Genomic DNA, 16,721 nt, shown 5'->3' with positions numbered 1-16,721 from the left:
GCTACAACAGATACTGCAGACTTTAATCATTTAATTGTAAAGGTAAGCAGATTTTCTTGTTTTGCTGCCACTTAGAGTTGCTGTAAGTTGTTACATTTTTTAGGAACAATTCTTGTGAAACAGTTGCTGCTGCTTTTGTTTAAAAGCTGAGTGAGCAATTTCACAAAGAAACATTCAAGTATTTCAGCCAAAACTTTTCAGGAACTTTTGTTTATTTTTATTTAAGAGATATTAAAATATTAATTTGTAAACATTAACTTCATGAAAAAATTATAACTTGAATTTGATGGCTGAAATATAGAGAACACTTTCATAGGAATTGTATCCATTTTTAAAGAAAAAAAACTGTTCTCCGTTAAGGATAAAAGTACAATACATATAATACTTTGTTCTATAAGAATACCTCTACCAGTCTGGTTTACAGAAGTGATTGATCTGTGCTTAAGGCAGTCACACCTGTGTTTTTATCTCCTGCCACTGCTCTTTATCAGCTTTCTTCATATTTTCTCTTTCTTGATGAATGAAGTCTTTCCAAATTCAAGAACTTTTCTATTTCTTCTATTTGACTTTTTATATTGAAGTTCTGAGTAGAACACCTGTCCTCATCTCTGAGTGCACTTTCACTTATTACTGGAGTTACAGTCATGTGTGAAGACTTCTGCTCATGCTTTAAAACATCAAATCCTTCTTTCACCTGACAGAATACAAATTTAACAGTTAATAATACAATATTCAGGTACAAAGGTTCAAATTGTCAAATTTTGATAAGCAGTAAGCAAACAAATGTGAATAGAAAAAAAATACATTCAACTTAAAGCTTGCTTTAGTTTTAATTTATAAAACTTGATGATGCTAAATATACTTTTATAAAATAAAAGTTAAGACAGTACAAAAGAGTAAGGAGTTTGACAGTAGATACTAGTGAAGCAAAGCACTCCTGCAGCCTGTGTAACTGTTACCTCCAAGCCAAGAGCTAAGAATATAACCTTCTCGTGAAACCAAACTCAACTATTTGTTGTCAGACCAGAGGGACTCTGGGAGCTGGAAGTTAGTTCTCCCCTGGTAACCCAACATTGAGCTCAGTGCTGGGGCAGGCTCTTGGCTCTCAGAGGTTCATGCAGCACCAGCCACCTGCCAGGGAGGTTACAAAGTACCTTACACAGAACCAGCAGTGCAGCTGTGCTTGGGGATTCACAACATAACCTCTAATTCTTCGTTAGAGTGCTAGAGTTGCTCTTCCATTGCAGAGATAGTGAGGTGAGGCCTCCCCTCTCTATTCAATTATTTTTGAATATTATGCAACTGTATCCTACCTGCTTGTAAGCCACAGAGTCATATCAGGCCTGCCTTTATTTTAACAAAGATAAGAATTACTTGTTTAAAAAAAATTTTGAAGAGGCAAGTTTTGTAGTGAGATAGATAGCATATCACTAGCTGAGCTATTAGAAGATTTTCCTTCTGTAATGCACAAGCATTTCTTGAAGTTTGAAAAACATGAACAATAAATTTCAAGCAAATTGTTGACTTAGCCTATTGCATCTGCAACAATGTTATGATCATGATCTGATACCTCCTCATAAAAATGGAGATTACAAACATAACTGAAGTAACTTCATTTGAGCAATAAAACTTTCATCCTGTTAATTCTTGTGGCCATATATGTATGTTCTCCCATGCTCTTTCCCAAAGCTTCAAAACAAAATGGATCATACTTCATTGCAGGCCACTAGGCAAAATTTCTATTGAATAACACATGGGGCTGTATCTGTGCTGTACTAATAAGCTGAGAGGAATAATTTTCATTCAGGTCTTTCACATTTGGTATTTCTAGTGAGAGAAAGCCATGCCACTTTACCAGGATTTTATTTGAAGACTACAAGCATTTAGACCTCTTTGGAGAAGTAACTGCAATTAGGTAAGCTCTGTAGCATTTTAATAAAGTTCCATGAGAGTGGGTTTAGAATACAATACAGCTTTTTTTTTAAAAAAGTAATCTGTTAAAGTTCTCAGGCTTTTTCACAATATGATACAAGTAAAACAATGTATCTTACTGCCAATACTGAACAATATGCCAAGTTCTGTTTAATACAGTGGGACAGGTATGCACAGAAGCATTCACTGCTGAATTGTATGGCTGCATGATTAAGGACATATGTTTAAACAGAGCTGAGGATGCTTATGCATCCTTACCTTGGTACTCAGGCACATACAGACTAATGTTGGAAACATTTCTTCATATTTTTTTACTAGAACTTTAAGTACACATGTAGCTTTTTTCTTCCTCCCATCGCTTTTTACAGTGGTGCATTTTGGTTGAATGAGATTATCCACACTGTAGAAGGCTAAGACTGCTCTAAGTTATAAACATACATACTAGTCAAAAGAACTAAACTGAGCAGCAAAAGGGGCTGCTGAGCCTATTTCTAATCTTCCAACAGCCTTTTCACATCAGTCATAAAAATGACAAATTTGAGGATAGAAGGTATTAGAATGACACCAATGGAGAAGGGAAGAGTGGTCTGCAAAATCCCAGTCTGAGACTTCATAGATCAAGTATTTTGAAAACCATCTAAGGTCAAATCTGCAAGGTGCTCTGTTTTTGTACAGAGCACCTTGTACTTAGCCTGTACAGAAGAAGCTTTAATTTGGAGATGATAAAGTATATATAACCACAATCAGATAATGAAATACAGCATTTTAACTATTTGTAGATTTGGTAATTTAGTCCACTTCCTTCCAAAAGCTCTTAGCTGGGAGGCAGGGAGAACAAGCAAGGGAGAATGAGAAAAGAGTTCTAATTGATCTCCACCTCACTGAGAAAAAGCAAAAGAGAGTACTGCAAATATTATCACCACAATTGTGCTTGGTGAAGTGAAAATTGACCTCACTATCATTCCCAATTAGTGTCATGTTAGGAAAGTTGAGCGATTTAACAGCATCAGCCTTTCCTTTTGAATTTCAGAGAACTTGAACACTAATGGCACCGAGGATAACTAATCAGATCCATTGAAGTCAGCCAACATTGTCATTTGAGAACACTGTAAATCCTGACCTCAAACTGTATCCAGAGGAGACATCCATAAGTACCTGAGAAACTCCTCTAGAGCCACTTGTGAAAAGAAAGGTCCATTGCAATTGTAAATTATTATATCACCCTTTAATACTATGTTTAGCATTATCTCTTAATAAAGATCAAATTCTAATAAAGCACGTGTAGCTGTTCAAGTTCTAAACAATGTATGACACTAACATAGAACTGAAAACACAGTATGAGCTATTGCTAGTGTCATCTGAATGATGCTGTCTTCAAACAGCAGGTTTCCTTTTAATTCTCTGCTTTTACACATGTTCAGATAATGTCATTATACTAAATAATACAATAACTTTTAAAATATAGCATTGCACAATTGCAGCATAGAATAAACTAACTGATAGGCTCTGATTCATAAATATGCTGAATTTCTAGCCTGTGACAGATTCTTTTAAATAACATGTCCCTATTGAATAATAAAGGAAAGAATGTTTTTATACTTTTTACAAAATACTTTTAAAAATTTTTACTCCTATTTTTTCTGTAGGTGATGATTTTTATTAAGATACACAGTGAACTTCCCTCTTTCTCCCCTCCCAAACAGACTGGTTAGCATCTGTTTGATTCATATGCTGTGACTTTTTCCTGCTGCTTTCTATCAACCTTAATTGTGAAAAATGGTGCCTTGTTGCCCTTTTGATATTATTTTGGAGATTGACTCAGCCTTAAAGTATCCAGATGCATACAGTTGTACAAATATCTGTGGAATTAGCTCACTGAGGTCTGGTCCGCAATATTTTTTAATTGACTTACATGTTCTGTGGGAAAAGAAGAATCATAAAAAGTCTTTGCTATAGCATTCCATTCTTCACTAGGTTCTCCTTGGGGGTCTTGGTGGATACTACAGATATTCAAAGTGTTGGCAGCTCTGTTGAAACTGGTAGAACCTGATTGACAAAAAGGAAATGGTAACAACTGCAATTTAGTCTCTAGGCACTAATTGTAAAGTAACTAAACTTTTGGTTTACCTCTGATCTTAAAAAAAAAAAAAACAAACCACAAATGATTGTTTTAAATCACGGAATCTCTGTTGCAGATTTTTCCCTCTTCATTTTTTCCTTTCACATACTTCTGCATCTATTTTGTCTCTAAAGATGACTCAAGTTTCCATTCTGATTATAAATGTTTAATACTGTTTTTCACAATTAAATTAATTGCAAATTAAAATTGTGATTTATAGAAAATTTTTCTGAATATTCTAACTCAATATAAATTTTTTTTTCAAACCATGATGCTTTATCTGTACATCACCTTCTGATAAATGAAATACATAATTACTGCCATCCTGACATCATATTGCAGGGTGCGTTACTATAATAAAAAAGACATTCTAAATACAAAAGTATTTAGACAGGTAAAGAACATCTTTTAGATGAGGAGTCTTTTTGTAAAGGGATACACCTAATATTTCATGAAATCAGGCAATAGCTGTCTACCAAGGGTAGAAGGGACAAATAAGCAGATTAACCATAGCTGAGAATAAGGCCCCAATCCTGCAGTGACTTTATGCACTGTTAGTAGACTCTACTAAAACCAGTATCAAATTCTTTGCAAAATCAAAACATAAGTGTACTTTCAAAATTATTCATAATGCAAATAATAGGTGTTATGCCACTACACAGATACCTGTCAGTCATTGCTATAATAGTAATGAAAATCAAACCTAAAACTACAGCTGCCTTCCTTTTCACCCTCCCCTAAAAGAGAAAATGACAGTACTCTTAATTAACTCTCTGCTACATAAGCATTAGTTAAGTATACCTATTTTCATACGAAAGTTTATTTAATCAGATAATTGAGCAAAGAAAAGCTATTTAGTTGCATTTACACTGTAAATTAATTTAGACATCTCATCTTTCAAATTGCATTTTTCCACATAACTATGTTTTACATTTTTCTCATGTTACACTAAACTGCTTACATGCATAAATTTCAAATTTTGTTATTTTTTTCTAAATATATCCAATACATACTTCAAAATATGAAGAACTATCTTTCTTACCTAGTCCCATTTCTTTCCTGACAACACTTTCACTGAGATTTTCATATTGTGTTTTTGAAATCATCTTTCTGTTTTCTGCCAGACCTGGTAGTTTCTCTTTCAAAAGGGAAGGTTCTTTGGAAGCTGAAGTCCACATTGTTTGACTTCTCACTTGATTTACTCTTGAACAAGAACTGAGATCTAAAAAATTTAAGTATACTGGAGTTTTCTCAGCTTTTTTATCAGAGGTTGAAAGATCAAAGGATGACCTTCCACTTATGTTTACTAAATTTCCAGATGTTCTCATGGGTAAAGAGCATGATTCTTTCAGGTGACCCTCAGCAAACTTACTTCCTGGAACTGTACTATTTAGTGAATCTTTTTTCTCTTTTAACAATGCATTATTTATTGAATTATCATTAATCTGCAGGGAATGTTCATTTTTGATGGATTGTATCTGAGTATCATTATTAACTTTTTCACATGGTATTAGTTTATCATCTGCACTACTTCTGTCTTTTGAGGTTTCTTTATGAATGATTATTTCAAGATCATCAGCATTTACTGTAGATACGTTTTCAGCATTCAAAGCACACGTATTTGTGTCTCTTCCCATTTGCTCAGTACCAGCTCGTTCTGGCTGGTTGCTTTGCATGTCGGTCACCCTTCCTCCTCTCTCTGCTTTGGCAGATGAACTGGAAGTACCTCCAAGAGGCCTATCGTTGCCACCTTCTGTTGCGAGGTCATCACCGTGCCCGTGAGCACAACAAGCAGCCAGCGGATTTGCACCATCAGCTGCTGGAAAACCAACGTGCAGGAGAGCATCCCTTCTGCTGATGTTTCTGGCATTGTCATTGTAATTTCTCTCTTCAACATCTACATGTTTCTGCTTACACAGACATTTATCCGTATGTAAATCACTCAGATTTAACGGGTTTTTTTCTGTTTCATGTAGTCTGTTATCCACATAATTGTCACTGTCCAGCAAGCTACATTCCTGGTATTCTGCCTGATGATTTTCTTTAGTATAAGATAGGATGCCAAAATTTAATTCCTTAGCTTGATGACTGTCTGTACTTCTCTCAGGCCCAGCATTCTCCTCAGTGCTAAGAGCCACTTCAGACTCTTTGCTGGGTGCTTCAGTCATAAGGACACTTTTGTTGTATTGTATGGTATTTGTCTTTTTGTCTGCATTAGTACAAGCCGATTCCTCTGTAGCATTGCCTAACTCTTGCTTGCTGGAGTTTGTCTCCTGACTTGCATTCTTCTTGTAGACACCTGCTGTGTCAATACAGTCCAAAAATACCTTCCCAGTTTCCACATGGAGTGCTGCCAGTGCTTCAGTGCTGCCCCGCAGCTTACATTCTAAACTCGCTTTCTTTTCCTCCAGTAACATTCTGGGGATTGTTCCTAAATTTTCTGCTGCTTTGCACTCAGTGACACATACTTCCCAGGCCTGTCCTTGGGTAATTAAATCAGTATCTGTGCAGAGGGTATTCTTCCTGGAAGAAGCCTCCCTTTGCTTTTCTTCACAAGGGCTAGCAACATTATATTCATTCTTACAACTGTTTTCAGGAACTTGTAAAACTGCTAAAGTAAGTGTATGTAGTTAGTAGTTAGTGACAGCTGACACAGAGGTTAGGAAAAAAAAAAGTTATTTTTACAGTTTAAAATTTCCAAAAGGTGTACTCAATATTAATATTGATACTGATTTTTATGTTACAGTGCAGTAACATTTATAAATACATACACACCCATACATATATAAAATATACACAAGCACATCAAAAAGTTATTAAAGATAAATATTATATTACAGTAACTTGCAAAATATTTATGAACTGTTCAAACATAAAATGATTAACATTCATTGTATTTTAAGTATGAATGATATTTTAAGTATGAATTATGATAGTTAAAATATTTCCCAACTCGTATGTTAGCATTATTGAAAAACATCTTCAATATGAATTTATAACACATACTTAATTCATTATGTATTCCTTTCTACATAAAGTTTAAGTCACTGGTCTACTACTTCAAGTGCATTTATCTTTCTTTTTGAAAGTAGTATTTTAGCTAAATAAAAAAAATTATTTAAGGGAATATGTTCATACCAAAGGAATATGCTATGACTTGATGGTTTGGGGACAGTAAGGAATAACTAAAGCATTTCACTATCAGAAGGGTGTTTTCTGAAAATATAGCTGAAGGCTATGAGCATTGATCTTTTTAAGCAGTAACCAACTATGTAGTTAATAAGTTCTTAACTTTCCACTTACTGTTGCTACATTTTAGTGACTGAGCGTTAGAGCCTGAGTACATTTTCTTTAGGTTGCTCCAAAAAATTATGTACTGGAGCTATAAACTGCTTTGTATAGAAATGTAATATGATTATGCCCAGGAACAGACCCTTCATTGCCTCTTGGGCCTTTTCTCATTGGTTTATGAGAAGGGGAAAGAGCCTTTCCCTGGTTTTGCTTCTATACGCAGGGTAAGCGTTCTAGTTCCTCCTAACCCATATTCACCTCTTGAACTGGCATGCAGAAAAAGTATTGCAGCAGCTTAAAGAGTGATAGCACACAGATCTTATTTAACATCCCTAGGCAGCTCCTAGTAGTACGGTGCTTTCATTCAGAACCTTGTGTGCTTCTCAGAGATTAGCACTACTGACACCAAGAATTTTGCTACCATTAGTACAAAAACATTTAATGCAGGATTCAGGCATTCTCATGTCATAATCTGTATCTGTAAACATTTATACTTTTATTAACAACACCACTTATCTCTACTGTCCATGTAACATTATTACTTTGTTCTAGCTGTACTTCTTCCATGCTTAACGAGTAGTCCATTGTGTTTTTTATTCCGACGACTTCTTTATGTCCAAAAATACTGTCTTTCCTTATATATTCTATACACTCATTTTCTTTCTGAGTGGCCTGTATTTCACTGTCTTTTGATTGCTCTTGACCACACTGGCATAAGAAGTGACAAAAAAATTACACATATTCTAATAGTTTACTACAGTTTCTGATTAGGTTTAACATTCAGGACCTGAAGTCTTTTTACAATTCTGACGTAAACCAAGACAATTCTGATGTAAACCTGGAAGAACAGGAAAGAAACTAGGTCATGCTATACTACAGTTCATAGACAGGAGAGGAAAAAAAAAAAAAAAAAAAAGAGATTGACTGAATTTTCAGAGGAAGGAATGTGTGATCTACATGTGCTGACTGGATCACTCCCTCTGTCAGCAGGCTAAATCAGTGACTTATTCAATAATTATATGGGGGAAAAAAATCCACAATTGCTAATTACACTCCAACACATGCATACACATACACGCTAACCACTTGGAGTTTTTAGCTTAGTTTCATAGGCAAATAAGGCTTATGAATTCTGCAGTCTCGGTCACCCAGTTTCTCATTCCCTCCCTGATGAATTTTGAACCTGAATTTGAGTCAAATTCAACCGGACTAGAAGCTTAAGAGATGTTAAATTCCATAAAGTTCTATGAAAACTCTGAGCTGTGCAGTGAAGAAACATCCTAATAAAAAGCCACCAAAGAAATGAAAATGCATCCCTTATCTCTTCTATTTGGTAGCTGAGAGGCAGAGAGCACATGCTGACCCTTGCCCTAAAGATAGGATATAAAAGTAGGTAGATGTGGGAGGGAGCAGGGGTATTGCTTAGTTCATAAAAGACATGAGAAAGCTGAAGATACTTGGGTGATTGGAGGTGTTGAAGAAGGAAGGCTGCAATGTGGGAGGGAGTTACAAGCACTGTGCTTGGACGCAGGATGTGTGGGGAGGATATAATGTACTACAGAATGGAGGGGGGTCATACACAACACTGGCAAAAAATTGGATTATTGCTATGGTGGGCTTGTAGATGATGTACAATACAAATCTGCAGGAAACAATTTGTTTCTACAAGGAGCATCAAGATGTTTCTGTGACCAAATTTGCTGATAAATGCAGGAGGGGTCTGAAATTACATTTTTTTCCTCTGCCTAATACTCCACCTTCAATTTGTTTGAATTTTCTTTCTCTTTTTCTCATGTTTTATTATCTCCCCATCATTCTAATTTGATACATCTTTTTTATCCATTTCACAGTGCTAGTGATTGCAGACATTTAAAAATCATGATAGATGCAAAAAACCCCCCACCCCACTAGACTGACTTAAAAATAGTAATTTTTTTTTGTTTTCTAACTTTTTAATTAGTTTAATCTGTTTCTTAGCTATATACAGCGTTGGCATCATATATTCAAAACTTTCTTTTCAAATAGAAATACTAGAAATTTACTTTTTCTTTCATGAAAGCTATAATTATTTTATAATCTTTTGCTTCTAGGAGCTGGGCTTTAGACAGATACACCAAATAACCCAGTAAAACTGTGCATGTTACTCTTTCATAGAGGTATAGAAGAACTTACCCCATTCTTTAGTATGGGCTGAACTGTTGAATGCATCTGAAACAGGATAAAATGTTCTTATAAGGAGAGAAATGTTACATAATTTCTCTACTGATTTTCAGAAGGCTGAATACATCCAGTTTCCATTAACTTCAAATGGCTGTTCAGCACTTCTAAAAATAAGGTCCAAGATGTCTAAATTAAAATGCCTAAATATCAAACCTGGATTTTACTTTAAAAGTTTTATCTTTGATTTAGTAAAATATAACTAACACACATATCTCAGATGATGTTTCCCTCTGTAGCATATTTCACATTATGAAATTCAGAATCTTCTCAAAACCTCTCTCTCTATGTATATACGTATACACACATATACATGCACAATAATTACAATAACCTGTTGCTAAGTGTAGCCAAGTTTTTTGATGGTACACAGCTGTATTACAGATGATATTAAACTATATGTGAAGCATATCATTAAACATATACATAAATAAAAAGGGGTGTAATTATTCACACTTGAATTTGGCTCTGTGCTGCTGCCCGACATTGTACCTTTCTTTTACAAAGTGGCCTTTGTTTACTTACCATTCCACAAGTTGAGCAGTATGAAGAAATTTACATATGTGCTAAATTTCATGCCCCACAAATAAGCACAAGAGTTTCAGATTGCACTAGGTGTAAAAACATATGCATATTTCAATGCAACATTGGGAGCCATAGTTAAGATCTAAGATGTATGCTAACAACACAATGCCCTTTTATATTATACTAGACTAACTCATTACTAATACAAGGTGAAATGCCACAAATCAGAATAATTGATATCATCTTCCACAGCTCCTGTAATTTCCTGGCAGTTTTCTACTGCAGATTTGACTCAGCCTAACCGGCTTAGCTTTTGAAATCTCATGACCATAAAACACAAAGTGGTATGGCAATTTGCCGTAAGATACAAGTTTGGAAGACATCTCAGACATTTTTTGTGTTTATAAACATATGCTTTAAGCTAATCTGCTTTTGAACACATACATTTATCTGAGTAAGCATGAGTACTGTTTATCATGAACGACTAGTAGCATGCCTTGATTCTGCATCCTAAACATAACATATAATTCATATTTTATTTCCATTCAAAGAAACAATGATTTTTAAAGTTACACAATTTGCTTATACCTTGCAGAATTCATACAGCTAACTGGGTTGCATGATGAATATTCATGTCAGGTCTAATTTCCACTGCATTATTAAGCATGCAGACACATGTATGTATACATATATGTGTGTATATATTATACATACAATAACACACATATATAAAATGTAGTTTGTGTTATATACATACATATGTATAGTGTGAAGAACTTTTCTTCCAAATTCTAAAATTTTATTATGGTTTGTCATTTTACTGGCAATTCATAGACTAGTTCTAAAAAAAAAATCTGATTTACAATCCTAGTCGGTAAAGGTGTCTTCATAACACTGAAAGCAAAATCATGTACATGCAAAATGAATTTTCCCTTCTTTGAAGGAGAAATCATTACATGAATGACACTAATGAAAATATGAACTAAAGAAAGAAAAAAAGATGGCATAACCAATACTCAGCCAAACAACAGAATATACTCAATACACAGGGAGTCTTTAATCACTCTTCCCATTGTTTCTGTGTTATAAAGGACTGGACTATAAATTTGCAGGCCAGTTTAAGTAGGGGATAGCATGTAGCTACAGTGCTACATGCTGTTCTTTTTGCTCCAAAAGAGAAGCTATCTGTGCTTAACCATTTGCTGACTTCTCATACATGCCCTGAATATAGAACTGAGTGTGAACTTGCTTCCACCTGCAATGCAAGTCAAATTCTAGTTCAAGCTGCACTGCCTAAAACAGCCTTCTGCTTCCTGCATTCATTTGCTTGTTCAGCCTGCTGTGCCTTTGATGATTCTTAAAGATACTAAGCAAAATAGTTTTTTTTTAAATCAAAACCAAAGACCTCAGACAATCTATATGTTGATAAGATGAAAATTCTGATCTGTTCCTTATTACAGAGGCTGAAATTAGTTCCTCTGAGTAGAGGTTTCCACATTTCCAGGAAACTTGTATACAGGTAAAGAGTCTGTGGGTCTACACAGATAGCATTTGAGAAACACCTATATGTTCATGAAATGGATTTAGTAAACCTAGATTAAGATAAATGCTATTTATTATGTATAAATTTATTAATGAGGCAATGAACATCTCAAGTTTTTGTGGAACAAGCACCCATCAAGAAAGGGGAACCTTCTGTATGTACAGTAAGTTTCAATGGGATCTTGGATCACTGATTACATCAGAAAAATTACTTGATTTACTAATGTCTCTCTGATGCTGGTTTTTTTTTGTTTTTTTTTTTGTTTTTTTTTTGTTTTTTTTTTTTACACAAGAAAAGTGCTGCAGCTATTAGATACACTTACCTGCAGATTTTCTGCTTGCTCTGAATGCTGATTTTCCTGAGGAGAATGATAATCTTCAAGATGTCCATAAACTCCCTTAAAGGAATTCAGCTCATTTTTAATAGTATCTATCTCTTTTCTCATATTTTCCTCCTACAATAATTGAGGGTACACAGAGTACACTGATCTTTACTGCATGTTCAAACATGAAAGACAGCATTTTACAGTGGTATCAACAGCTTAGCAAATTAAGGTGAATCCTTATGCTGAATAATAAAATGAAGGTACAGATTCCAAGGAAGTCCTGTATACAGAATAAGATAATTTTGAGCCCTTTCATTCAAACCAAGGATTTTAACCACGTTTCCATTATCTCACAGAGTATCTTTTTTTTTTTTTTTTTTTTTTTTTTACTAATTGGGCTTTGTTCACCTTTTACTTCAAGCAGTAACTCTCAAAACAGTAGGATTTGTATTTGTACCTTTCTTCCTTTTTTTGCTCAAAAATAGACATGCTATTCATTTTCTACCTACAGTGTCCAGAACCTATGACTACAGATGATTCGCTTGGTACTACTTCTGTAAATAGACTCAAGTACCCACTACTTTTTCAGTGAATATGTAACAACTACATTTTTAGATTTAGAACAAAAAGGAAGGTCAAAAAGACAAGATTATTTTACAGAAATTTCCTCATTTAATTTACAAATGTTATTTCCAGAGCAGTGTATGTTAACATTATCCATGATGCTGCTATAACCAAATCTCTTTTAGTAAGAAATTAAGAGATATGATCTTTAGTTAGCCATAGCAGAAACATGGAAAAAATATATATATATATCTTCTAAAGGTTAGTCGCAAACATTACTGAGAAATAAGTGGCAAATGCCCTTGTCTATACACAAAACTATAGTATAAGACTCTCCTAGAAATCAAGCAGATGGAATCTTCTGTCCTCAAGAGCAGTGAGCACCAGGACAGTGCAGCTATTTTGTAGCCTCAGGGTTATAACCATCTCCATAGTACCTGCACTCATAGAGTCTGAGAAAAGCAGGATTACAAGAACAACTTTACGTAATTTCCACAAAACATTCCCTGAGACAGTCCTCCTACCAACTTCAATACCTTTCTGGCAGTAGGTGTCAATTCAGTAGAAATAAAAGACAGAAGACAGGCTACTAAACAAATGCTACTTAGAGTCTAATTTCTACACATGAAATGCTTCTTGCCTTATTAAAAAAGTATTCATCCTTCTCACTCATACACATGCATTTATCATTGTAGATGATTTTTACAGCTACAATATTCTGCCAATTATTTTGGACTAAATAATTATTGAAGTATTCTTTAAAAATAATAAAGTAGTAGAAAGAAGAGCAAATTTTTTTTTTTTAACACCCTTTCATTGCATAGTCCATGTTGAATACTTCCTGTCAAATAAGGACCTCTGCCTTCACGCAGTCTTCCAGCATCTCTACCTGATTCAGTTTGGGGCTGCATTTTTTTCTGGGCATATGGCCCTTCAGAAGTACCTTTAGTTTGTATCACTTCAGTTCATGCAGATGTACATTCAGTTTTTAAGATATGATTCACTGATAGTTTTTTCAGAGTACAAGAGTGCAGCCTGGAAATGTTGGCACACTCTGAATAGGTTGGGTATGAAATTGCTAAGGTTCTGAAGTTATATAAAATTCAATCAATGAAAGTGAAAAAATATATCAGCTTCTATTTCTAGGTAATGGCAAGTGTGTAATTCTGGAATATTTCTAAACGCTAAATTCAAGATAACGCTTCATACCTTGGCTCTTGCTTTACAGGATTGCAGGAAATACACTGACCCTCTAGAGCACAGAAGTCAACATTTTTCCTAAATCTACCTTTTAAAAATAATCATTTCTAGAAAAGTCTGTGTTACTGGAAAGGAAATTATTTATTTTAAAAATTTTATTATTTCTGCAGTATCTTCTTGGCTTTTAGGAATTATCTGAAATGCTTGATGACTATTTCAAAAACCTTTTAATACTCTAACATTTAATTTAATAAACCTACATCTTTTTTCCAAGTTCTTAGTGCCTTCTCATGCTCATTCTGAAGATTAAGGAACTTTTCTTCATTTTCCTTTGCCTTCTCCCTTTGCAGCTCATTATCTCTTTCAAGGGTCTGCAATAAAATTAATTATCCAAAAAATAATCAATACCACATTAATGAATTTTGATGTGTTTTATGTTGCTTGGACCTTTGCTTCTAACATGCTGAAAGTGCCATACAGATCAGTGATAATGTGCTATCTCAACAATAATTTTCATAAATTAACAGAAAGGTGCTTATAGTTTAGCTAACAGGAAACAGGGGGAGGTTATGAAAAAAGAAATGGCTATAAAGGGGTATAAAAACACTTGCCATTATTCAGTTTCACTGCATAAGTTTTAATGTGCTGAAAAAGTAATATAAAGTGCAGAGATGAGAAATATGAAATGTAGCACAATCTAGGCCCAGTGTGCTTAAAGAAAAAACTACTACATAGACAAAGAAAATATCTTTGTTTTTCTTATCAGTGTTTCTACCCTAAATTGTTTATTAACCTATCCTATAAACTGTATTAACTTTAAATTGTAAAATATATTTATTGGAACATCAAGTATTTAGTATATGTCTGGTTATCTTTAATTTATTTTTTTATTACATCACTGAAACAGAATAAAAGGGCATTAAAATAATAGTACTGTTTTATTAAGTTTTTATATGATAATAATTGTACTTGCAACATTTTTTGGTTAACTGTTTCAGCTTTACTGTCATACAGATAAATTATAGCTGTCTTGTGTAAATCAACATAACATTGCTCATATGTCTCAGGTACTGCTGGAATCGTTATCCTATCATTTTTATAGCATACAATATGGAAGATAAAGGACTTACTGCATCCATTATCTACTATATAGATGATACAAACATATTTGATAATGTAAACATAACTTTAATGCATGCATGCGCATGTGTGAGTATTTATGTGTATATAGGACTTGCTGAGTTGCTTTGAAAGTCCACCTGAAAAATGTTAGGTATGGAGACATACTCCAGAGGAATTCCTTTTTACTCAATCTTTTAACTAAAAATATGAATCTACTTCTTGATTCACTTAACAACAATTTAAAAATGCCTATAATCATTTATCTACATTATTAATACAAATATATTTTACAAGTATAACAATAATTTCAAGTATAACAATAAATTCAGAATACCTCTCATTTGAATACACATGGAAGAAATTATTCAGAATCTATCAGAGAAAATCTGTTATATTATTAACTAATTAAAAAGAAGATACAAGCAATACGCTGTTTGAATAATCACACTTACACTGATGTAGCACCTTTCATCCAGTTCTACAAACCAGGAGTCCAAGGCCTCCTTTCTTCGATAAACTTGCTCACATATCAAGGATTCTTTTACTTGTGGCCCAAATGCAACCTCCTCTCAGGTGGAATATAACAGTTATTTACAGCATAGCTCTTAGGATAACACAAGCAGCATATTAATGTACAAAGCTAATGCTGCAGAAAGAAGAGTTAGCTGTGTTACCTAAGCTTTTCTTGAAGATCTCCACTCCTAAAGCAAACCCTGGCTTTGCCCATTTAGCAAATGAGATCACCGTCTGAAATGCCCACCGAATATTAGGACCCCTCAGCTAACAGCCATATCTTACTGAAACACCTTTGAAATAACAACAGTTTCAAAATGAACTATCCAAAGTATCTTCTTACAATCATAAAGAGATGTAATTAGAAGCAGTATGGACATCAGGAAAATGAGATCAACCCTACATATGAAAGGGTTAACTGTAAACATTTTTAAATCCTGAAGATCCATTTATCAACAGATAAAATACTTTTCTTCCATAAGCAAGCACAGCATCACCATCTTCATTATTGGTTCAATATTATTGGTGTTGTTGCATTGCTGAAGCATGAAATTTGTGGAGATAAAAGGCATGCAGTGCAAAACAAAGCCACATCTGTTCTAAATACGTAAATAAATCAATCTAATATTTTTTAACGTAAATAAATCAATCTAATATTTTTTAACGTACTCAAAGGAAATATTCTAGTTTTGGAGACCAAGAAGAGGAAGACTCCTAATTTGGAGGGATACTGAGTCAAAGTATCTAATTGTTAGAATAGTGAGTAAACCTGAAAGGTTGAGAGGTGATTGATTACAATGACTGGCAGATGGACCATTAGTGGGTATACAGATTGTTCCAGCAATGAGAAGCAGAATTTGGCTATGCCAGAATTAGCATGATCATCTTGGTTAAGTCCTCTCTGAGTTTGCAGAATTGAAAATTATGTATATTTTAGTCTTGTGAATCAAGAACATACATGATCAAAAGATCTTTGTACTACTCCTTCTTAGAGGAGATTCTGAGAAACCTTCTTCTTTAGCTGCAAACAAATCTAATAGAAGCAAGTCCCTCTCTCACGGGAGGGACTTTAAGAATATTTTATACTAAATAGTACAGTTGTATCTGTGTTGAGAAAGAGTTTGTAGGGTATACGTTCCTTCCATTTGACCAAGGAACACTCTTGGAAAAAACATTTCCAGGCATTTAAGTCCTTCACGTTTCCTATTGGAGAATGTCAAGGTTTAGGCATACATGTTTGTTTTCAAAATGCATAATAAGAGGCTTTTTTTTTCCCCCCAACCTTTCAGGTTGACAAAATAGTTGTGATAATTTGTGGTAATGCCTTAACTATGATGATCAATTTCTCTTTTGGACAAACAGGCTTTTGC

At 34.2% G+C, this 16,721-nt stretch overlaps 1 protein-coding gene across 3 annotated transcripts in view; it reads right to left on the bottom strand.

Annotated features, from left to right (window-relative positions):
• Positions 1-14: 14 nt before the first annotated feature.
• The window catches only part of CCDC73 (coiled-coil domain containing 73), a 73,761-nt gene continuing 57,054 nt past the window's right edge, over positions 15-16,721 (bottom strand). For all 3 annotated transcript variants that reach the window (XM_067296193.1, XM_013957822.2, XM_013957821.2), the window contains 7 exons: positions 13,977-14,087; positions 11,950-12,081; positions 9,515-9,550; positions 7,885-8,050; positions 5,094-6,662; positions 3,845-3,978; positions 15-694 (listed from right to left, as the gene is read on the bottom strand). In XM_067296193.1, coding sequence (XP_067152294.1) covers positions 488-694; positions 3,845-3,978; positions 5,094-6,662; positions 7,885-8,050; positions 9,515-9,550; positions 11,950-12,081; positions 13,977-14,087 — 2,355 coding nt within the window. In that variant the 3' untranslated portion in view covers positions 15-487. The remainder of the gene's footprint in view (positions 695-3,844; positions 3,979-5,093; positions 6,663-7,884; positions 8,051-9,514; positions 9,551-11,949; positions 12,082-13,976; positions 14,088-16,721) is intronic.

This window comes from Apteryx mantelli, chromosome 4 (assembly GCF_036417845.1).
Source record: "Apteryx mantelli isolate bAptMan1 chromosome 4, bAptMan1.hap1, whole genome shotgun sequence".
NCBI classification, from domain to species: Eukaryota; Metazoa; Chordata; class Aves; order Apterygiformes; family Apterygidae; genus Apteryx; species Apteryx mantelli.
This window is presented reverse-complemented; position numbering and strand designations above follow the sequence as displayed.